This window comes from Aedes albopictus, chromosome 1 (assembly GCF_035046485.1).
Source record: "Aedes albopictus strain Foshan chromosome 1, AalbF5, whole genome shotgun sequence".
Lineage (NCBI taxonomy): Eukaryota > Metazoa > Arthropoda > Insecta > Diptera > Culicidae > Aedes > Aedes albopictus.
The window spans coordinates 317535239-317558464 of record NC_085136.1 but is presented as its reverse complement, the minus strand read 5'-3'; the positions used below and the strand labels follow the sequence as shown (position 1 = coordinate 317558464).

Here is a 23226-nt window from a genome sequence, read left to right as displayed (position 1 = left end):
CACGCCGAGGACCTGGGATAGAATCCCACTCCAAACAAACTCACAAAATGTGAATTTTTTCTTCGGAAAAGAAGTAAAGTGTGGGACCCGAGATAAACTAGCCTAGGGCTAGCCGAGATTGTTTCGGGTTCCTTCGGGATTACTTCTGAAATTCCTCCAGGAACTCCCTCCAAGATTCCTCCAAGACCTTCTTGTTTCAAAAAAGAGGATTCTACAATGAATCTTGGAAGATGTTCTGCGAGAGATCTCGAAAACAATTCCTGAATGATTCCCGGACGCAATCCCTTGAAGTCCCAGAGAAAATTTCAGGAGGAATACTGGAAGAATTTTTAGTCCAGAGCAGGGTTAATGTCACAAAAATGTAATTTCGTTATTTGTACATTTCACTGTTCCTATTAAAAAATGTGTATCGACGATATCGTTATTTTACCATTTCTATCTATCATTATTTAAGGTCACGGGCAGAAGTTTGCACTGGAAATAATATAACTAGAAAATGCCATGACATTTTTCCATGACATTTCCGTGACATTTAACAACCCTAGTCCGAGGAGAAATCACTGAAGTAGTTCCCCGGAGTTTTGCGACAAAACTATTGGTTAAAGCCATTTGGTGTCTTCGGAGGAGTTTCTTAGTTTTAAAAATAATTTTCAAAGCTTTAACGTTTTTTTTATGTGAAGGTAGTAATACGAATGACTTTTATGGAAACATTGTAGCAGAGACAAACAGACGTAACAATTCGAGTATTATTCAATTCAAATCATAGTCACACACACATTTTCCCCCAATGCTAAAAGCATCCGTAAGTTTGGCCAACAATCAACTAGGTTGTGGTAGTGAGCAAACGTCAAAATCGAGCAAAAGCGATGTGAGCGCCGCGGGTGGGCAGTTGGCCAACTAACAAATTAAAAAAAAAATACCGTTAAATCGATGTACGATGGGAATTGTCAGAGTGTTACGTCTGTTTGTCTGTGATTGTAGAATTAGCTATTTTGAGAAACTTTGTCGAAGACGAGAAAACTCTATCTCCAAAACTTACAAAGTTATGTGCACCATTCGCAGATTAATAAATTGAAAACACAATTAAATTCTAGGGAAAGACGGGGTTAGACCGCCACCCTAAGCCAAAAAAATCATACCTTAAAACTGACAATGAATTACACAAGTTTTAACACAGCACATCATTTTTCAAAGTATTGGGCATGCAAGAAAATTATCTTTCAATTCATGATGATGAATTTTTTATAACTTTGAGCCTTTCGAAAATGTGATTAAAAAGCACTTCAATTTTTGACGACGGGATAAGACGGCCCACCAGAGGGGTAAGAAGGACCATCACGATTTTTTTTAAATAAGGCCGTTACAAATATTTATTTCACTTTTTGTCCCACCACTCTTTGGCTGGTCGAGAGGGGGGATAAAAATAATAAAGCATTTAATCTGAAAAATATTTAAAACTCATCGGATTTGTTAAAGAATTTTCAGCAAAACCCAATATTTTGATAAATATTTTTTTGTCTGCCCCCTCAAAATGCAACATCCAGCCGAAATTTTTTGAAGGGGGGGGGGGAGACAAAAAGTCAAAATTAAATTTGTATCAGCCTAATAGTGATCAAAAATGTTTGATTCCGTACGTAAAAGTAAGATATGTCTCCCTTAAGTCCTTTACATGGAAAATTGGTTAGCATAGAGGTCCAAGGGTTACCATTTATTATTTTTATTAGGTAACTATAAATATGGATACTCAAACACCCATTATTATCACAAATATGTTGTTTCTGATTATGTGCTGCACAAACACCGCATTTATTTATGTGAAATGGCACATTTTAACTTACAATTTTCATTAAATTGTGTTGCAGCTATATTGTTCTATGAACTGGAGGGAGGAGGGTTCTTACCCCGTGTGAGGTGGTCGCTTTTACCCCGCTTGGGTAGATTTTACTTATGAGGCTAGTTCCTAACTATTGTTTTTTTCTTATCTCGATTCCGCTCCTCATATGCTTTGTTAACATTCCTGGTAAGTTACGAACGGGTTATTTTTTTGGTTTAAAAACGTTTTTCCGAATCAAAATCCTTAAACCTATATGCCACAAATTTAGATCAAATACATCATCATGAAGCAAAATCTTTGTTTTGATTGTTTGTTTAGAAAATCACAATGTCAAAATTAAACAAATGGCTCAAAATGATAAATATCTTGTATTTGAACAGAGTCTACGTGAAATTTTATAGAAAACGGCATTTTCATGCTGAACTTCAGGTGGTCCGTTTTACCCCGGCGGGCCTTCTTACCTCGTCTTCCCCTACTTCTAATCAACCTTTTATTCAGTTTACTATAGCGACAAACTGATTTCTAATTTAAACTGAACTGTTCCATTGTTTGATTAAACAAATATTTTCATTTGTCGAATTTTTTGACAGATGGTTAAAACAAACAGAGATTTGGCAGTTTCAACATAAAATAACGGATTGTTTTGAACGACTGCACTTTTGCCACTAACAAACCCGGAAAGTGATTGTGTTGGTGACGGCAGCTCCTGCTGCAGCTCGGAAGTCTATTTTTAGACACTCGGAAAACGGATGGAAGCGAGAACGAATAAAAAAGACAAAAAGGCGAAATCGACCAACTGTTTGTGGATGCTGTTTTGAGTACCTGCGAGTTATCCATGGCGTAGCTCAGAGCACTGATATCTTCTTATGCTAGGAGCTGACCATCCACTCTTCAATTCCACGCGCCACCTCTTCTGACGTTTTCAATGACATATAGCCTCATTTGATAGGCTTTCAAAGTGGTAACAGTAACCAGACTCGATGCGTCAGCAAATATATTCACTACTAAACTGTTGCATTTTCATCGATTTTTAGCGATTTTAAAACTAGCTCGTAAAACGGAAGTGGTGCAAAAAGGCTAGGTATCAGTAGGTCGGCTCTAGAGGCACGTTCTCCTCCATTCGGGAAATTTGTGCCATAAAACATGAAAACATTAAAAAATTACGTCCATCAGTTTTCGGGCATATTCGACTCACTTTCACCCCTCTCTGTCACGTTTTTTCGTATACTCAATTCATGGTGTGTGTCCCCCCTCCCCGCTAAACGATGGTCGTCATATTTGAATGACCCCCAACCGGAATAGCGTAGACATCAACAACCATGCGTCTCCATGTGTGCCTCAATCTCCTTAGAACAACATAGCTGGTAATTAAATCACCCGAAAACCTTAATTACTAGCACGAAAAACCGGAAGTTTTAAATTTTCATTGGGAAATCAAAAGATTTTCCTTGGGTTTGACGGCCTAGCTTCTAGAAGAATGTTTAATGCAAACATATCTTGACACCATTCACCTATAGTAATGATCAAGTCCCATCCCAAGCAACACACATGTTATAATAGAGTTACGACAGCGCAAGTTTCGGTTGTATAGATGTTTATTATACGTAATTCTAACATTGTGTTGAAATAACGTAAAAAAAACTTCTATACAACCAAAACTTGCGCTGTCGTAACTTTTATATAACATGTGTGTTGCTTGGGATACGGGAATGGTTTTATGAGTTGGGCCATTTTACCCCACCTTGGCATTTTGGGCTCTGTTCCCCTAATCATTAAAGAAGTATTGTGTTGTTCTTTGCTGTGCATGCATCGCTCCTGTAAGGGGTGAGTATGGCAGCATAATCGATAGCTCCCGTTATTGTCTCGAGCGGAAATCAAAGCAATAGATCCGCGGGTGTTTATTGTTCAGTATTGTGTTGTTCTTTGCAGAGAAGAACATTAATTAAGGCAATTAGATGATTGGCATTAAACCACAAAAACCACACAATAATTGGTGAGATCTTTCCAATAATATTTATTTATAAATAATTCTATTTCAGTATATATTTGCTATACAACTGCATATAAGTTGAAAATTCGCTATTTTCAACATCCTTTCATCTATTGGAAGCTGGGCTCTTTCTAAGTTGATGAAGCGATTTATAAATGGTTGCAAGGACTTGGCCAGGTGTGTGGAGCTGAGTGAATCTATGACATTGTAGATAGTAGCGACATAAGCAATGTAAATGGATATATTCAACTTTGCAACTCCATCCAAGATTTGTGCAAGTATTCATGCTATGCTATGCTATGCTATGTTCCCCTAATCATTAAAGCTACCAATGATAGGCTCATTGTTGATCATCATCTCCAAGTTTTTGACAAAGCACTTCGAGCGCAATCGCATGTCCCACTCACAGACATAACACATTGTGGAGCCTCGTCGCCTTGCGGATAGGGTCACCAAGCTTCTAATTGCACCATTCTGTGGGGTGAGGGTTCGATTCCCACTCCGAGCGATGCAGCTATTGACGAGAATTGTTTCTAATCCGTATCCACTGGTGCATGATCCGTGTGTCCGTTGTCTAGTGTCTAGTGTTAAGTTTCTTTCAATCTGTATCGCCATTGGCTGAAGACGGTGTCCGTGTCTTTATACCACCGGACCCCGGTTATGGCACAAATGTTCAAAATTGAGAAAAACGTGCCTCTGGACCATCTGTTTCAGAGGTACGTTCTCCTCCATGCGAGACTCCTAAGGTAATGTGAAGAAAGTGCTTCCGTCCCACCTCTGTGAGTTTATGACAGTTCTCAATTCTTTAACTCTCGTCCTGCATTGGGGTCATTATGACCCCTAAACGTGCACTAGGTCAGCAAGGTGAGCGCAAGCCAATGCACGAAGAAGGTTAAGAAACTTCCGAGAATCTTGTACAAGTGCCCGGGTATCGGCAGAAGCGTATCGGCAATAGCCTGTTATTCTGGGATCAGACGGACCCCTGGCTTAAGCCTGAACGTCGGGAAGCTTGAGCGTGGACTTCCAGCTCGCAGGGTCAGCTTACGTCGAGGGGCTAATAAAAGCCTAATGAATGGCAACATCACTTTAACAGTTTTAGCCTTAATTTATTCAATCTACTCACAAATACTCTGGGTGGGTATGCGGGTGTGTATGTTGAAGCGTTGGACGGCCGGCCGGACCACGCTCTTGTGGAATTAGAGGGGATCTCCGAAGACTCCAATGCACAATGGTCTGAATCTACGTTTTAGCAGGAAAAATCTTCGTATCTCTGTTATCGTATGGGAAACTTGTAGGTATGGTAAAAACCTACATTTTCTCCGACGACAGTTTGGCTCTTTCTTTAAAAATATATGAGTTACGTGTAGTGTTTCTATTTTTAAGTGGACTTTTGGAGACGATTTATTCCAATTTAAAAAATTACTTTATCATAATTTTTGTTCCAAATTTGGCTTTATATGTGACCTTCCAAATTCCGCTTAAGCAACTTTTTTATCGTACCAACTCCATTCGATATAAGCATTTCAAAACATCGTTGTTTTTAAGTCAAAAATGCCCATAACATTTGAATGACAAGACCTAGCAACATGTAATGTTCAGAACAAATATGCGTCATTACATGCTTATCAACGGCTCCGAAGCTCACATCTTCGAAAAAAAAGTCAAATTAAAAAGTTATTGTAAAAAAAAGTTTTTGGAAGGATCACCCTGAGTTAAAACTTAAAATTGACCTACTACGTTCAAATTAAGAGCTTGACAGAAGGTGTCTTTGGCAAAGTTTCTCAAAATAGCATTGTCTATAACTTTGCTGAAGAACTCGATTGCATATTACTTAAAATTCAAAAGTTCTGTTCCAGATTTGAGTTAAGACGAAAGATGCAAACAACTTCTCTAAAGTTACGAAACGCCTAAAATAAACAAAGATAGGTAGTTTTGTCCTGCCAAAACGTGGATTCGGACCATTGTGCAACGCCTTTTTCTGTCGGGAACAACCTGCGTCCGACGTGTCACCTGGGTTCTTTCATCTATGACGTTCTGGTGACGATGCTCGGATTTGGACCAGGGCGAACTTTGGCCTTTAGGTTGAGGGTGGAGGCCAAGGATTACTGGGTCCTAATAGCACAAAGGGGCACCAATTCGAGGTTAAATATTAAGGCTTTCCTTAGGTATGTATCGCATGATGAATTTAACCTTTCAGACCGCGCGTCTTTTAGATCCATAAACTGCACCGCGCTCGCACTGTATATAACAAGCGAGGTTTTTTGGTAGTGTTGTACTTTTTACAACAGCTCGCGTCCTGAATAGTCAACTGTTCTTAGCATAGCACATCATACCTGATTCGCTTATTCCCAGCTTCCAAGACCTAATAGGTCAACTTCAACTTATCGGGGTTGATCTCTGACTTTTTTTTACAGCCAACAGCTAACTTTTGGTTTTCTGGGCTATCACAGTGATGCCTTCCACGTACGATGGCTTGGCCTTGGTCTAATCACGGCCTGCAATGTTTGATACAGTAGCGAACCGCCAAACGATCGCTGTGAGTGTAAGCATAATATAACCTCCAGTTCGAACTACTTGGTCTGGACTTGGCCTGGAGTACAAAAAGTAACGTCGATGATCAACTCCGGTCCGTTCCGACTAAAGGTAATTTTAATACCAACATTAGCCAGATCGATCATGGTCCCCTTTCTGCGACCAAGCATAGAAGTCACCCGCTTTTAGCACCGGCCTTCGTTCTGTCAGCACGGCCATCACACAATCCAGTGCCTGCGTGAACTACTCGATCGAATACCGCCGCGGAGGCGTCGCCTTTTTGGGACCCACCTGCGACTCAGTTTCCATAACCACTACTCCTATGGACAATGATATGTCCGCTGAGGCTTCCTTGAATTTCGGGTACCTTGAACCTTTGAGCAGCCTTGTCCCTTGTGGCCTTCTCCTCCGAATTGCACACAGAGCTTGCTCCTGTCACGGCCTTTACAGTTCCATAACTTGTGTCCTGGTTCCAGACACAATCAAGTCTCCGGTGGCTCGTGTATGGTCAGTTGGTATACTGACCAGCCCACCTTGACTGCCGCGCCGTGTGCAGCATAGTTGTCCCATGTTAATAGGGATTCCCATAGAATATGGAACAACTATACTGCACACGGCAGTTGAGCTTCCCTACTTTTACAGCCTTTTAAGCGTCCAAGGCCACGTGGGTCTCTACTAGGCCTTTCCGTAGCCGAGTGGCTGCCACAGAACCGTGACAAGTTCTTCTGTGTACGTGATCTTGTCCAAGTTTTGCCCTTTAGAGTGGCTTCCACAGTGAGAGCCCTCACCTCGACAACCTCACCAAGGACCTCTTCCACTGCACACGCGAAAGCAGCGCCCTTGCGGGTTTTATCACACTTAAGCACAAGGATAATTTCGCCTGTATAAGTACTCCAAACATTGCGTACGTCGACTCCAAGATTCATAAGACTGGTATCGCTCCTCATCGCCTTCAAAACTTCCGAACCGAATACTGATAGACCCGTCCGTCTTGATGACGAGCGCGTTACTCTTCTCACGCTTGGCACCTGTGCCCTCTTACATTTCCTTAGCTTGGTGCCCCTGCCCTTCTGTTCTTACTTCTTCCTGTCCCCACTGTAGTGGAGTGATCCGGGGAGTGATCCGATTACTCGTCGTTCGTCCCGATAACAGCCGTCGAATCTCAGCCACCAACCTTCGCGTGTCCTATCACTCGCAGTCGCTAAAACACAATCCCCCTCCTGTCAGTTCGGTTCAGGTTAGTTAGCTCGTGACAGGTATGCTTGTATTGAAAGTCAAGGTTATTTATGTTAAAGGTACAGTGTTTATTCAGTGTAGGTCCCTACACCCCTACCCTTCAATAAATTGATAACAATAGCTTTCGTCAATACATAATGTAATCCTTCAATCGACTAGACTCAGCTTTTGGTCTCCTAGAAGCCCTCTCAGGAGCTTTGTCAGCGGTGGTGTCAGCAGAAGATATCCTTGGTTGGATGGCCGGGTTCGTTCCCAAGCTGATTCTGAAGCATTGGATCTTCTCCGGAGCATCCTGTTTTAGGTACGACCTTCAGATGAGCTGCACTTCTGTTGTATGTTTTTCCAGATGATCCTTTTTATCCAAAACCGTAAATTCTTCCGAGGTAAACTCCGTACTGAGCTTATTTTCCTTTCTCATCCGTTTAGCCAAAACCGTATCCCCCACTTCAATTCCACTGGACTTTGCTTTTCGATGGTTATCTGCATAGACTCTCCCTTTCTCCTTCTCCAACATATCTCGATCCCTCACAGCTTCGTTTTGGTTGTCGACTGTAGGCACATTGGGAACCTTGGATCGGAGGCGCCAACCGAACATTAGCTCTGAAGGCGCTTTGCCAGTTGTCGAATGCGCTGCCGAATGGTACATTAGCATGTATTGTCGCAGTTCTTTACGCCAATCACGTCCAAGCTCTTGAGCTATCTTCAAACGCTTCAGAATGGAGCGGTTCTGTCGTTCAACCTCACCATTCATTTGGGGCCAGTAGGGGATAGTGCTCACCAAACAAATGCCGTATTCCTCGCAGAACATACGAAATTCTTCAGAAGAGAATTGTGGACCATTGTCCGCTCGAAGAGATTCAGGAATTCCATAGCGCGAAAACACTGTTAGCAGCTCTTGTGTAGTGGATGAGGTTGAAATGTCGTTCATTTCAACTACCTCTATATACCTGCTGTAGTAATCGACGCAAACTAGAAGATACTCTCCTTCAGGAAGAGGACCCAAAAAGTCAATGGCAATTTGTTCCCATGGTCGAGAAGGAAGTGTTTTTCGAGTCATTGGTTCGGGCGGATTTGGAGCCGATACAAGGGAGCAGCTTCGACAGGTTTTTACATATTGTTCTACTTGCGCATCCATTTTTGACCACCACACATTTGCACGTAAATGCCCCTTCATAATGCGCATGCCTGGGTGACCCTCATGTGCCAGCTGCAGTACTCTTTGCTGGAGGCTTTGAGGAATCACGATTCGATCACCCCTTAATAGTACCTCATCTACCCGACAAAGCTCTCCAAAAATCATTTTATATGGCAACGGTAGTTGATCAGATATTCCGGATTCCAGGGCTTGGAATATTTGACATATCACTTCATCCTCATGGCTAGCCTTTTGAATGTCGTGCCATTTCAGCGCCACAGCTGTAGCAGCAGTACTTGCTATTTCACGAACCACCAGTTCTTCCGAATCGTCAAAGGCTCTAGGTTCCGATACGGATAATCTGGATAAAACATCGGCGATGTTCGATGGACCCGCAGTATAGACGACCTTGTACTGGAATCCTTGCAACCGCAACACCCATCGTTCAATGCGAGCACACGGGCGCGAGGATGGCGTAAACAAGAATGTTAGAGCTTTACAGTCCGTTACAAGGTTGAACTCTTTGCCTATCAAATAGTTCTGGAATCGCTCCACACTCCACACCAGCGCTAGTGCTTCCTTTTCGGTATGGCAGTACCTCCTTTCCGTGTCTGTGAGCGATTTGGATGCATAACAGATTACCCGTGACTGACGCGTCTGCTTATCGGTCTGGATCAGCACGGCCCCTAGCGCATGGGGACTTGCATCTGCAACTACAGCTGTATCGTCTTCTGCTCGATAAAACCCCAATGATTTAGCGTTTGCTATGTGGTACTTAATCTTGTTGAACGCATTTTCTTCCGCATCGCCCCAATGAAACTGTATTCCTTTCTGTGTCAGTTTTCGCAACGGTTCGTCAATATCAGTCAAATTAGGGATGAACTTCCCCATATAGTTGGCCAAACCAAGAAAACTTCTTACCTCACTTTCGTTTGAAGGCCTGCGAAAACTCATGACAGCATCTCTTTTCGTATCAGATGGTTCTATTCCACTAGGATTGATTTTGAATCCCAGAAACTCAAAGTCTGTTACCCTCATTTTACATTTGTCCCAGTTTAGAACAACTCCCTTTTCCTTGAATCTAGCAAGAACCTGAAACAGGAATTTGGAATGAAGAAAACACGAATGTAATGAATTCAACTTTATTTATTAGCATGTGTGGATTTCAATTTTTTTGATTTCATACCTTCTGAAGACGTGAATCATGTTCCTCTACTGTACTGCCTTCAACGCCTACGTCGTCAAGGTACCAATACGCCCCCTCGCAATCAGCCAACATCTCGTCCATGGTACGCTGAAAGATTTCCGGAGCCGAAACTAATCCGAAGGGCAACCGCTTGAACCGGTATAAGCCGCGATGTGTGATGAAGGTCGTTATATCCTTCGACTCATCATCCAGCTCGAGAAGAAAGAACGCATCTTTCACGTCAAGCACACTCCATATCTTGCCTTTGCCTATTTTTGTCATAATGTCGTCGATCACAGGCATGGGGTGGCGCTCCCGTACTACAGCTTGATTGACACGCCTCAAGTCCACGCATAGGCGAATGGTACCGTTCGCTTTGTTGGCAACAACGAGTGGAGATACCCAAGCCGCTGGTCCATTTTTGACTTCGATGATGTCTTTAGCTAAAAGCTCATCCAACTTAGCGTTCACCGCGCCTTCCAGGGGAATGGGAATTCTACGCACGGGTTGAAAAATCGGTACCATATCCGGGTTCATATGGATATGAATTCTTGTTCCCGAAATCTTGGGGTACGGTGCCTGACCTGCTCCACCATCCATAATTTGGTCAACCTCCATACCAATCTTCAAAATACCCAGCTGTTTAGATGTTACATCACCGAGTAAATTCCGTTGCCCGCTCAATGTCACGAAGAATTCCGCATCGATCGTACGCTTTCCAACTTCGACGTGCGCTCTGAATGTACCCAGAACTTCCAACGGTTTATCACTTCCATACGCCTTGAGTGTCTTCCTGCAGCCCTTCACACATTCAGTTACGCGAACTTGTTGCCGTTTCAACTCGTCCCAAGTCTTCGCTGTTATAAGGTTGACGTCCGATCCTGAGTCGACTAACATTTCGACCGCCACGCCACCGATTTTGCAGTCGAACACGTTCGTGTTGTTACCGGCATGGAAAGTATAGTAGACCTTTCGTTCCGGTTCTTCTGCAGCCGGTCCTGGCTGCGGCTCCACGACATCTTCAATCACGTGAACTTTCCTTCCCGGTGCGATCGAATGTGGTGTGCTTAGACGCTTTCGACACACTTTCTCGAAATGCCCGATACTTTGACATCTACGACATGTCCTTCCTTTAGCAGGGCATGTTGGGCTTCTTGAGATGTGTCCAACTAAACCGCAAGCGAAGCACTTAGTTGACATCTCTTTATCGGGTTTCATCGGTCGTGTTGCGAAACGGTTCTCCGAACGCTCAGGTTTACGCTCAAACTTCGATCTATCAGCGCACAGTGGGAAAAAACCGACCCAAAAAGGCACCTAATTATTGCGGCTGATTGCGATCTTTGAAGCCCATCTTTTCCGAATGGAAAAATGTCAAGGAATCGATTGGTGATAGTTTCATTCACCGGAATTAAGTGTAAGTGTCCATTTTGCCTCATTTTCCCCTAAAAACACTGTTTTTCTGAATTAAATATTGGTTTCAACTGATTGCGGCTAACCAACCAACTTTTTATTGATGTAGAATTGACAGGTGCATTCTATGGAGCATACCTTGATCTGTATCTTTGACTGGAAGTGCCCATTTTGCCTCATTTTCCCCTAAAAATGCTGTTTTTCTGGATTAAAAAATAGTTTCAACTGATTGCGGCTAACCAACCATTTTTTTCTTGATGTAGAATTGACAGGAGCATTCTATGAGACACACCTTGATTTGTGTCATTGACTGAAAGTGCCCATTTTTCCTCATTTTCCCCTAAAATACAGTTATTCTGAATTAAAAAATAGTTTCAACTGATTGCGGCCAACCAACCAATTTTTACCTGATGTAGAATTAACCGGCACATACTATGGGGTGCACCTCGATATATGTCATTGACTGGAAGTGCCCATTTTGCCTCATTTTTCCCTAAAATACTGTTTTTTCTGAATTAAAAATTAGTATCAACTGGTTGCGGCTTACTTACCATTTTTTCTTGATGTAGAATTGACAGTTACATTTCTTGAGGCACACCTCTACCCGTGTCCTTGACTGGAAGTGCTCATTTTGCACCATTTTCCCCTATAAAAACTGTTTTTCTGGATTAAAAAATAGTTTTAACTGATTGCGGCTAATCAATTATTTTCAATCTGATTTAGAATTAACCGGCGCATACTTTGGGACGCACCTCGATCTGTGTCTTTGACTGGAAGTACCCATTTTGCCACATTTTCCCCTAAAAATACTATTTTTCTGAATTAAAGACATGTTTCAACTGATTGCGGCTAACCAATCGATTTTTGCCTGATGTAGAATTAACCGGCGCATATTTTGGGGCACATCTCGTTCTGTGTCTTTGGGTGGTGGTGCGTATTTTGCTTAATTTTCCACTAAACTACGGGTTTTCTGGATTTAAAAAATAGTTTCAATTGATTGCAACTAACCAATATTTTTTCCTGAAATAGAATCGACCTATGCATATTATGGAATACACCTCGCGCTATCCGTTAGTCTGAAATTGCCCGTTTCACCCCATTTTCCCCTAATTAGTTCCAACTAATTGCGGTTAACCAAGCAAATGTAACGCGAGGTGTATCCCATAGTATGCATAGGTCGATTCTACATCAGGAAAAAAAATATTGATTAGCTGCAATCAATTGAAATCATTTTAAAATCCAGAAAATCCGTAGTTTAGGGGAAAATGGAGCAAAATGAGCACTACCACCCAAAGACACAGAACGAGGTGCACCTTAAAGTATGTGCCGGTTAATTCTACATCAAGTAAAAATTGATTGATTAGCCGCAATCAGTTGATACAATTGTATGATTCAGAAAAATAGTATTTTTAGGGGAAAATAAGACAAAATGGGTACTACCAGTCAACGACACAGATCAAGGTGTGCCCCAAAGCATGCGCCGGTTGATTCTACATCAGGTAAAAATTGGTTGGTTAGCCGCAATCAGTTAAAACTATTTTTAATCCAGGAAAACTGAATTTATAGGGGAAAATGGGTCAAAATGGGCACTTCCAGTCAATGACACGGATCGGGGTGTGTCTCATGAAATGTTCCTGCCAATTCTACATCAAGAAAAATATGGTAGGTTTGCAGCAATCAGTTGATACTAATTTTTAATTCAGAAAAAAACAGTATTTTAAGGGGAAAATGAGGCAAAATGGCCACTTCCAGTCAATGACATATATCGAGGTGCACCGCAAAGTATGTGTCGATTAATTCTACATCAGGTAAAAATTGGTTGGTTGGTCGCAATCAGTTGAAACATTTTTTTCATTCTGAAAAATAGTATCTTAGGGGAAAATGAGACAAAATGGGCACTTTCATGCAATGACACAAATCAAGGTGTGTCCCATAGAATGCACCTGTAAATTCTACATCAAGAAAAAAATGGTTGGTTAGCCGCAATCAGTTTAAACTATTTTTTGATCCAGAAAACAGTATTTTTAGGGGAAAATGAGGCAAAATGGGCACTCCCAGTCAAAGATACAGATCGAGGTATGCTCCATAGAATGCACCTGTCAATTCTATATCAATAAAAAATTGGTTGGTTAGCCGCAATCAGTTGAAACCAATATTAAATTCAGAAAAACAGAGTTTTTTAGGGGAAAATGAGGCAAAATGGACACTTACACTCAATTCCGGTGAATGAAACTATCACCAATCGATTCCTTGGCATTTTTCTATTCGGAAAAGATGGGCTTCAAAGATCGCAATCAGCCGCAATAATTAGGTGCCTTTTTGGGTCGGTTTTTTCCCACTGTGCAGCGGTGTGCACCTTGTATATTTCAGCTGGGCGGTCTCGAAGTTCAGCAGCGTTCATTTCCTTCTCCTGATTTCTGACACTTTCAAGTGACGCTCCCAATGCTTCAATGTCCGAAAGTGATTGGTCCTTTTCGAGGATTCTACGACGCAGTTCTTGAGAAGCGCATCCTTCCACGATGACATCTACCAACATCATCTCCTCAATGCTGATTCTGACCTCGGTAGCGTATTTCTCGAGACCACATTCCATTAGCTGCTGCCTCAAACGCAGCACGTAATGGGCAAAACGCTCATTCGGCAGCTGTCTGATATTTCGGAGCTTATGGCGTTCAAGAACGTCTTGCTTACGGGGCTTGAAGTACTGGTCCAACCGGTCGATTGCTACATCATACCAGGGTTTCTGCACTACAATCAATGGGAAATCTTCAGTTCCATCTAGGGTACGGAACACCTTTTGGAGCTGCGGTCCACCGAAATGTAGCATTTTGGCACGCATTAGCTTTTGATCCGTGATTTGATATGAATCAAAGTAATATTGCAGGGAGCCTTTCCATTCTTGCCACTTTCATCCATCTGCAAATAAAACAAATCTATGATTCAGCATTTTAATTTTTTTGTCGAGCCCTTCTGATGTTCCAAAGTGAGCAAATAAAATGTAGAGTAGGTACAGTAACTAACGGATTGTTGGGTGTAGAAACATTCTCTAGGACCTGAAATACAGCAAGCAATGGTAATGCCAGCCATATTCAGTCACCACCCTCTTTTTTGAATTTTCATTACATATACAGTACCTAGTCTACATTATTCATGACCTCTCAGACTAATCGAGCACTCTTTTGTCATGTAACTATTTCCGACAATACCACTTGGCAAACATAACATTCTTCTCTTTAAAAAAAAAATGTACAATAAGACGTTTTACCCATTCTAGGCCCTCGCGCACTAGAACTACCTAGGTCCTCACACACTAGGGACTCATCTTAAGCCCCCGCGCATTAAGATTATAATTCAAGATTCTAGGCCCTCGCGCACTAGAATTATCGACTACTAGGATAAGCACACCCTTATAAACACTCCTTCAACAATTAATCTTAGGCCCTCGCGCACTAAGACACCGTTTCATAGCAGTTTCGCCATACGCTACATTATCAAAAACCCTCTGCTCAAACACCTTTATGATAAGTTTTTTTCCACATTATTTTTTTTCCCATCGTTGTTTACTTTCAATTATTCCAATTGCACATCTCCATCCTATTCTCACTTCCAATTGGAAACAAAAAGTCCAACTGCCAGGTCGGTTTCAACGCTGCACTCATTCAGCAATATTTTCGCACCGCCATCTTGCTGAACAGGAAGAGCTCGCAGTCGTGCTCGTAGTGCACTTTATTTTCCAGATTCGGAAATTAAACCGTAGGCCGAATTCTCAAATTTAACAAATTATCAAATTTACCTTTTATCCGCAGTCGCCAGATGTAGGGGAGTGATCCGGGGAGTGATCCGATTACTCGTCGTTCGTCCCGATAACAGCCGTCGAATCTCAGCCACCAACCTTCGCGTGTCCTATCACTCGCAGTCGCTAAAACACAATCCCCCTCCTGTCAGTTCGGTTCAGGTTAGTTAGCTCGTGACAGGTATGCTTGTATTGAAAGTCAAGGTTATTTATGTTAAAGGTACAGTGTTTATTCAGTGTAGGTCCCTACACCCACCCTCTAGACCCGTCCTAACCTGTGTGGTGGATGTGGACGTACAAATGGTCGCAACCTCCTGCTTTTAAGGCCACCCTTCTCAATTTTCTGGAACGCCTGGTTGGGCATTACTACCCGTCACTCAGGGGGTTAGCAACCTTCTGGCCTTGCGAACGCCGTGTGGCAGCTTCTCATCTGACGGCTATCGCGCACGCTCCTACGATCAATAGGCTCTGACGGCAGCAAAAATGCACTCACTCCAATGGGAAATCCCATTTGTATCTGTCATCGTGTGCGTGAAGAAGTATAAACAAACGTGTTTTGTCTCGTTTTTTCTCACGTTTGCAATACGACTCCCGCCAGGCGGCAGCACTGCGGCGCTGTCATGGCCTATTGGCATAAGCATTGGTATCCGATGTACCCTTCGGGTCTGCTATTGCAAAATCGAAAGCCTCAGTCTGGATAGACTTCGGCTTCTCGGGCTCTGCTGCAGCAGCAGTTGTCAAGATTTTGCAAAAATTATCAAAATTCCATATACCTAAGTCACAAACAAGTCTACGTCCTTTAAAAAATTGCGTTGAGCCATCTTACCCCATGAGCGTAATTTAAGCCATGTTCTCATATTACATTTAGTTCATTGACATCTTTCTCGTATCACTTACCGAACGACTCAATTTCCTGACCATAACCCTTTCAAGTCTTTCCACTTGATAGCTGTCAGTCAATGTCAGCACCACCATGAAGAGTAAAAATATTCAACTAACCGCAACTACTCCCGGTTTCATGCGTGTGTAAACGCTTATTACCAAAAGCAAACTCATCTTTCTGCTGAGTTTAAAAACGGTAGCACCGCTGTTCGGCGGCGGCGTCACCAACTACAAGCCTCCTTCACGGTGTGTGATTCACGCCACCTGCCTGCCACTAGTACCTACCGCACGCATCATCGAACCGGACTCAAAATATCCCCCACATGCGCTGCCAATGGAAGCACATGAGCTGTGCCAATTCCCTTGAATTTCCATGTTTCATCCCACATCTAAAAACAAAATCTGAAAACCACAAGCTGAGTTTTTTTTTCATTCAGAGCAGCTATTCAGCTCATGAGACTAGGATTATTTCTCTAATTGAATTCATAAGCTTTCAAGTTTATCAATTATTTTTAATCATCCTCTATCAAGCAGTTGTTCTAAACAGCTGATAGAGTCGACACAGTAGACGGCGGCTTTTGCGGTCGCCATGGCTACCAGCCATGCATGTAGTGTACCGTCGTTTGGCTTGTACACACCCTCGCCTACTATTGCACGCTCTCGACGTTGAGAAGCAGATGCAAAGAACACTTGGATGTTGCTCTAAACGTGAGTAATGAGAAAACCCATCCAACTCACAAAAGGCTAGTAAGAGCGATCCGTCTTTAGTAAGAAAACCACGACACGAGAAGAGCGTTTCTGTTTGAAGAGAAAGAGTATGTATCGCCGCGTGCGATACGCTACGTGCTCTCCGTTATAAATAAGCAATGAAATTGAAATGCATTAGCAATCAAACAGACAAGGCGAGTCATAAAAGTTCATCTCGTTCCGAAGTTGTTAAAATCAGAGTTTGGCATAGACAACAAAGCGTGGTGTCTCCCGCCGCAACAGACAGCTTCGGGCAAACAGCAAGCAGCACTCAAAGTTTCTAGCAAATGATTTTTTATTGTCAATATTGACGACTGGCACCACTTGTTTGCTTCAAGGCACGTCGCTATTCGATATGAGGCAAATTAGCATCTCCGCATCGTTATCAAGTCCTTTTCTTTGTCTCTCCGCCCGTCATGATACATTGTCGTTGTTCTAACCATTCTAACCCAGCTTGCTTTGATTGCTTTACCTCTCTCCATTACAGCAGTATGGCAGCAGAATGGACCTTTGGCGGGCAATGGCAATGACCGTATTTCGATTGTGCCGAATGTGGAGCACACGCGATTCGGCAGCGACTCTGCTGTACTGACCTACAACTTGACGACGGCGTCGGATGGCGCCTTGACGGTTCGAATCGATCTACGGAGGAGCTTGCCGAGCCGGACCTTCGTTGAACGGCAGGGCTATGGAAACGAATCGATAGTGGAGTATTTTAATGACGAGTGCTACTACCAGGGCAGGGTCCACGGTAGCCCGCGAAGTCAGGTGGCGTTGTCCACATGTGAGGGAAAGGTTCGTGGAACCGTTTATGACCAGGATGAGACTTACTACATCGACTACGATGAGGTTTCGGGAGAACATTTTTTGGAAAGGTTTGTTGTTTATGTCTTGTGTATTGATATGGAACTAACCCGTGATTTCATTACAGAATCTACGCAAGCTCGCATAGTAATCGAGTAAAACGAAGTCACCATCGTTCACGATTGGTCGGTCCGTACAACGCGAACCGTTATTCACGGTTCGTTGAGCTAGTTTTGGTGGTAGACAATTCTCTCTACAGGTACTTTAAAGAAGACATCTGGGCCGTCCATAGTTATTGCACGAACGTTGTCAACCACGTTAACATGGTAATCTACTTCAGAATCTCTATCTACGATTAGCCTACCTTAAAACTTACTTTTCCGTAGCTCTTCAATCCACTGAATATCTTCATCGCCCTGACAGGCGTGGTCGTATGGGACCAGCACGACCGCATTCACGTCTCCGACCGTGCCGATGACACCCTGAATAACTTCCTCCAGTATCGTCGGAATACTCTGCTTCGTTCGCATCCCAACGATCACGCCCAACTGCTAACGGCGGTCCACTTCAAAGACCACGTAATCGGAAAAGCCAAGCTCGGTGGAATGTGTACCAGCAACAACTCCGGAGCGGTTATCGTGATCCACACCGATAACTTCGGCATCCAGGCAGGGACGTTGGCCCACGAAATGGGCCACAGCTTCAACATGGAACATGACGTGAAAAATGAGTGCAAGTGTGAGGACACGGAGTGTATCATGTCATCAACCGTTTCAGGATTGTCGCTGAAGCACTGGAGTAGCTGTAGTGTAGAGCAGTTGACGCTGGCGTTCAACAGAGGGTTAAACCACTGTTTGAAGGATCGGCCGCAAGTGGTGCATCCGATGAGCTGTGGCAACGGGTTCGTAGATGAAGGCGAAGAGTGTGACTGTGGATTGAAGGACATCTGTGATAATCAATGCTGTGATGCAAAGCTTTGTCGGTTTAAGGAAGGAGCTGTATGCGCTACAGGCGAGTGCTGTAATCTAGAAACATGCCAACTGAAGGAGGCCGCAAGTGTTTGCCGAATGGCTCACGGAGAGTGTGATCTTCCAGAGTACTGTACGGGTAAATCTGAACACTGTCCAAGGGACGTTCACAAGAGGAATACAGAGGTTTGTGCTGGTGGTCAAGCGTATTGCATCGATGGAGACTGTAAAACACGCAACGATCAGTGCCGTTTGCTGTGGGGTCCGTCCGGCAAGGCAGCTGATGTAAATTGCTACGCAAGGAACGTCAACGGTACAAAGTATGCTAACTGTGGATACGATCGGGATAACCATAGTTGGAAAAAGTGCGCCGAGGAGGATGTTCAATGTGGACTGCTTTTCTGCCATCAGCTAAACGAAAATCGTCTAGAATTTGGACTGCGAGTATTCACCGAAGAGCACATCGCCAGTACTCTGAACGGCCGCAAGGTCGTCCCTTGCCACGCCGCTTTCATAGATCTAGGCAATGCCAAACAACCATCATTAGTTCCAGATGGAGCTCCTTGTGGTCAAAACAAAATGTGCTACCAACAACAGTGCTGGGACATCGACAGCCTCAACTCTAATAGAGTAGGACAACTATGCCCTCACAACTGCCACAATCACGGCGTCTGTAACAGCGAAGGAAACTGCCATTGCAACCCGGGCTACGCTCCTCCATTCTGCGAATTTTCCGGAAACGGTGGATCCATTGACAGTGGTCCGGCTTCCAATTCCTCATACTCCCTACTAGTCATTTCCCTCTCCGTAGCGACCTTCGTCATACTCCTACTTTTCGCGATCTACATAATCCGCATCTTCTGCCACACAGATCGCTGCCAAACTCCCCTAAAAATCAACACATTCCCCACATCCTCCCGCAGTAAACACAAACTCATCTCAACTCCCTCCACCAATTCCGCCATAGTGCGGGACATCTCCGCCCCCAAACTGTGTTCTTCCACTCGGAACATCGACGGACCTCAGTTTACCCCAATCGCAAGACTGAAACACCACCAGCAGCAGCCATTTGGCGACAACAGTGGCCGGGAATCTCCGGCCAAGAACAGTACCGTCTCGGTACGATCGCTGGCTCAGCCCTCGGTAGGCTACGTGACGCACATCATGGCACCTCTGCCACCTCCGGCCAGTCCACGGCGGTTACCGCGACAACCGTCGTCGTCGTCCGTGCATCGGAGTTCGTACGAACGACGGCGGCACGGATCATCCGGCGGAAGCAGTAATACTCGATATTCGTGAATCTCATTTTGTACTATGTACTCAGTCGGAATGTACACAGAAAAAAATATGTATTTAAAATTCAGCGAGAAATCATGCACATAAAGGGAATGCTAGAGTTAGTGCACTTTTACATGAGATGTAATGTATAATTACATTACCATCGTGTAAATTTCCGCCAACCATCGCGTAAACCGTCATGGACTCCAACCAATTACGCGACTATTAGCGGAAATTTACTCGAATGTAACGTAATTTTACATGATATCTCATGTAAATATGCAAACTCTAGCATTCCCTTTATGTACATGATTTTTCGCTGAATTTTACAAGAATTATTTTTTCTGTGTAATACCAAACCAAATAGATCGATGTGCGCTCGTATGTGTAGGTCTGCGTGTTTCATAAAACATTTTAGGAATTTTACAGCTTTTTGATACTAGCGTTATTTTCTAGCTACTACTTAGAGATAATTGTAAGCATCGTAACAGCACGTTTGAAGGAAATAAAGTTCTAGTCATCCATTCGAAGAATTGGAGCTGCGAGCAGCTCAAAGGTAAATTCTGGGTAATGCGTAATAATATGACCGAAATCCTTCTCTGAGTTTCTTCCAAGTATTACATTTAAAACTAGGTTTCCTGTGTATAATTACATAGGGTATTGGTTCCCTTCTTAAGCATGTGGCTCCCATTTTCATCCTACGAAAAACAAAGGATTGAAGCGCTGTTTGTTTTGTTTCTTATTTTTGTATTTTTTGTTAGAAGTGAGCACCCATGAAAACAAAAAGAACGGAATCAATCGGTGCCGTAATCGCTTGTTTTAGAATAGGATGAATATGGGAGCGTGAGATTAATGATGGAACACATACCCTACTACACATATCATCCTAATTTCCGTTAGTTATCCAGTCGTTGTAATGTACTTGATCGAGCCATCTTGAAGTTTCTCACGAATGAAACTATGGCGAATGTACTCGTGGTTCACCTTTTTGTGGACTCGCGGCTTCTGATCAATGCAGATACACGACTGGTTATCATCATACAGAACTACTGGATGTTCCAGTGTGATTCCAAGCTCTAGTATGATTCATTATCCAGATTTCTATACATTTTCAAATTAAATGAAGCATCCTATGCTTCAGTAGACGAGAGAATGACGGTGCTTTGTTTGCGGCTCATCCAGGAAACAGTGCCGCTGAAAACTATTTGAAATTGGTCTATTGTGGCAGTATTACGTTGCTGGCGTTTCCAGACAGTTACAACATGACGGTGAAAAGGTGTGAATGTTCGGAACGCAAGATGCTCCGAGCTTTGGCATCGAACCTGAAGAAACAGATAATACCAACTGCAAGGATATGCTCATAGAGTGATGACAAGAAAAGAGTTGGCGCAATCAGATCTGAAATGGTTATGGCGCCTGCCCTTGGGTGTAGTAACAAACCCACGAAAGCCGGGCAAAGTATCGGTTGATATAGGATGCATAGCGGCTGCATCGAGTGGACGGACAGTCCTTGAACTCTATGCTACTCAAAGGTCTGGATCAACTGGTATCGCTTCCAACAGCACAATGACGATTCCGTCAGTTCGATGTGAGCGTTTCCGACACCTATCCACGGGCAGTCGAAGAAAGCGTAGGGAACCACTACGTGGATGATTAGCTTGACTGTTTTAAGGATGACGAAGAGGCAGAACGGGTGTCGAACCAAATCCGATCAATACACCACAGAGAGGAGGCTTCCAACTTAGGAATTGGCTGTCGAATTGTTCCAAAGTTCTGCGTGGGTTTAACGAGAACCCGAAGGCAAACAAATACGTGTATTTGAGCTCAGCTGATAGTACTGATCGAAATCGGGGATTGCTGTGGCAGGCTGCGGAAGACGAACATCTTTTCTCAATGACAATGAAGAAGATGGAGACAGTTAATAACGACTTACGGCAAGATATACTTCTCCAGGATGTGTAACGATCTGGATTGCAGTGGGATGGGACGGTATCAGAGAAGATCTTCGATCGCTGGATATGGTGGACCAGTCAGTTTTCAAATATGGATTTCAAATAACTCAACGTACATATGTACAGATGGGTAAATTATTGGTTAAATTGGGAAAAAATCCACAGCTCAGGTGAGATTTGATCTCACGACCCTTATTCGCTAGACAAGTGCTTTACCAACTAAGCTACCGAGCCAATTAATGACCTGGCAACTTAGTTGTCATAAGGTTCAATTCTAATCTCATCGATCTATATCATCTTCCCAAAAACCACAAATATAACCATCTCTGTTGTACATATGTACGAAGAGCGAAAGCGATTTGTTTATTGTTTGAAACTGTATCATACAGGCACCGCTTCTTCAACCACTTGTAGAGGAAAAACAATTGCTACCTGGAAGGCGATCATACGCGTCGTTCGCATTCTGACAACTAAGTTGCCGGGTCATTAATTGGCTCGGTAGCTTAGTTGGTAAAGCACTTGTCTAGCGAATAAGGGTCGTGAGTTCAAATCTCACCTGAGCTGTGGATTTTTTCCCAATTTAACCAATAATTTACCCATCTGTACATATGTACGTTGAGCAGAGTGTCTGAAAACTCATGTATACATGAATGAGACAGTGTGCCATGCGCTTGTTTGAAATACGTCTCAAGAAAAAAGTTGAGATTTGAGATCATAGCATGCTCATGAAAAATCCAGTGTACGTGCCTCAATGTGACGTCTCATGAGACTCGTCTCATTGAGATACTTGCCCTTGCCAGTTAAAATGGACTGCAGCGAAGTTATTTTAGAGACCCGGAACTAGTCTCTCACTGGACTTAGGGAAAATACCGAGAGTGATGATTATCCAGAAATCCAATAAACCGGGGACCAATAAACAGCCTCGGTAGTTCGATCATAAATCTCGATTACCTGGAGATCAAATACATTTTCGCTACGGTTATATTTTAGGATGTTATTTGGATTCAGAAGACAATATAGCCAACCCTCGGCCCCTTACAATCCTCAATCCTCATCCTTGGTGGTGACGATTTAATTAGTGACAGAGGCACCTCAAAACTACTCTCGGTTCTGGAAGCTCCTTTTCCCTAACCGATGATGAAAATTGTAAGCTGGAAAAGAAGGAACCTTTATAGAAACCTGGGGGGGGGGGGGGGGGGGGAATGACATGACATGAACGTTCCGGGGATGAACGTTGATGTCGTTTCCTATCAACTCAAGAGGTCCTCCCTTCATTCCTCCCCATTGGTCAATCATAACATGCCCTATGACGGAAGCACACGAGGTGGCAAAACCGCATGAGCTGCAACAGCAGTCCTACGGAATCTCCCAGGACATAACAGACATAGTATCGTCACTTGGGAAGAATACCCTGTCAGTATTGTTCCTCTTACCACTTTTCGTTTGGGGTCGTCTATAAACCACGTAGACTTTTTGGGG

The 23226-nt window shown here is 43.3% G+C and overlaps 2 protein-coding genes across 14 annotated transcripts in view; one reads left to right on the top strand and one right to left on the bottom strand.

Moving 5' to 3' along the window:
• LOC109400267 (zinc metalloproteinase-disintegrin-like EoMP06) overlaps positions 1–19869 on the top strand; it is a 43959-nt gene extending 24090 nt beyond the window's left edge. For 12 of the 13 annotated variants that reach the window (XM_062847190.1, XM_062847188.1, XM_062847187.1 and 9 more), the window contains exons 3-5: positions 17233–17620; positions 17677–17875; positions 17936–19869. In XM_062847190.1, coding sequence (XP_062703174.1) covers positions 17233–17620; positions 17677–17875; positions 17936–19816 — 2468 coding nt within the window. In that variant the 3' untranslated portion in view covers positions 19817–19869. The remainder of the gene's footprint in view (positions 1–17232; positions 17621–17676; positions 17876–17935) is intronic. The other variant, XM_029867472.2, reaches the window with a different exon arrangement.
• LOC134286687 (uncharacterized protein K02A2.6-like) lies at positions 7903–11189 on the bottom strand. The gene is made up of 2 exons (XM_062848354.1): positions 9914–11189; positions 7903–9819 (listed from the first exon to the last, which is right to left on the bottom strand). Exons 1-2 carry the CDS (start codon positions 11129–11131, stop codon positions 7903–7905), a joined length of 3135 nt encoding a protein of 1044 aa, XP_062704338.1. The 5' UTR covers positions 11132–11189.
• Positions 19870–23226: the final 3357 nt, after the last annotated feature.

Excerpts from the sequence above, each read along its gene's own strand:
- LOC134286687 (XM_062848354.1), bottom strand. The coding sequence starts at position 11,131 with ATGAAACCCGATAAAGAGATGTCAACTAAGTGCTTCGCTTGCGGTTTA. Across the intron at positions 9,820-9,913 it reads ATGATTCACGTCTTCAGAAG|GTTCTTGCTAGATTCAAGGA; the intron begins GTATGAAATCAA and ends TTCCTGTTTCAG.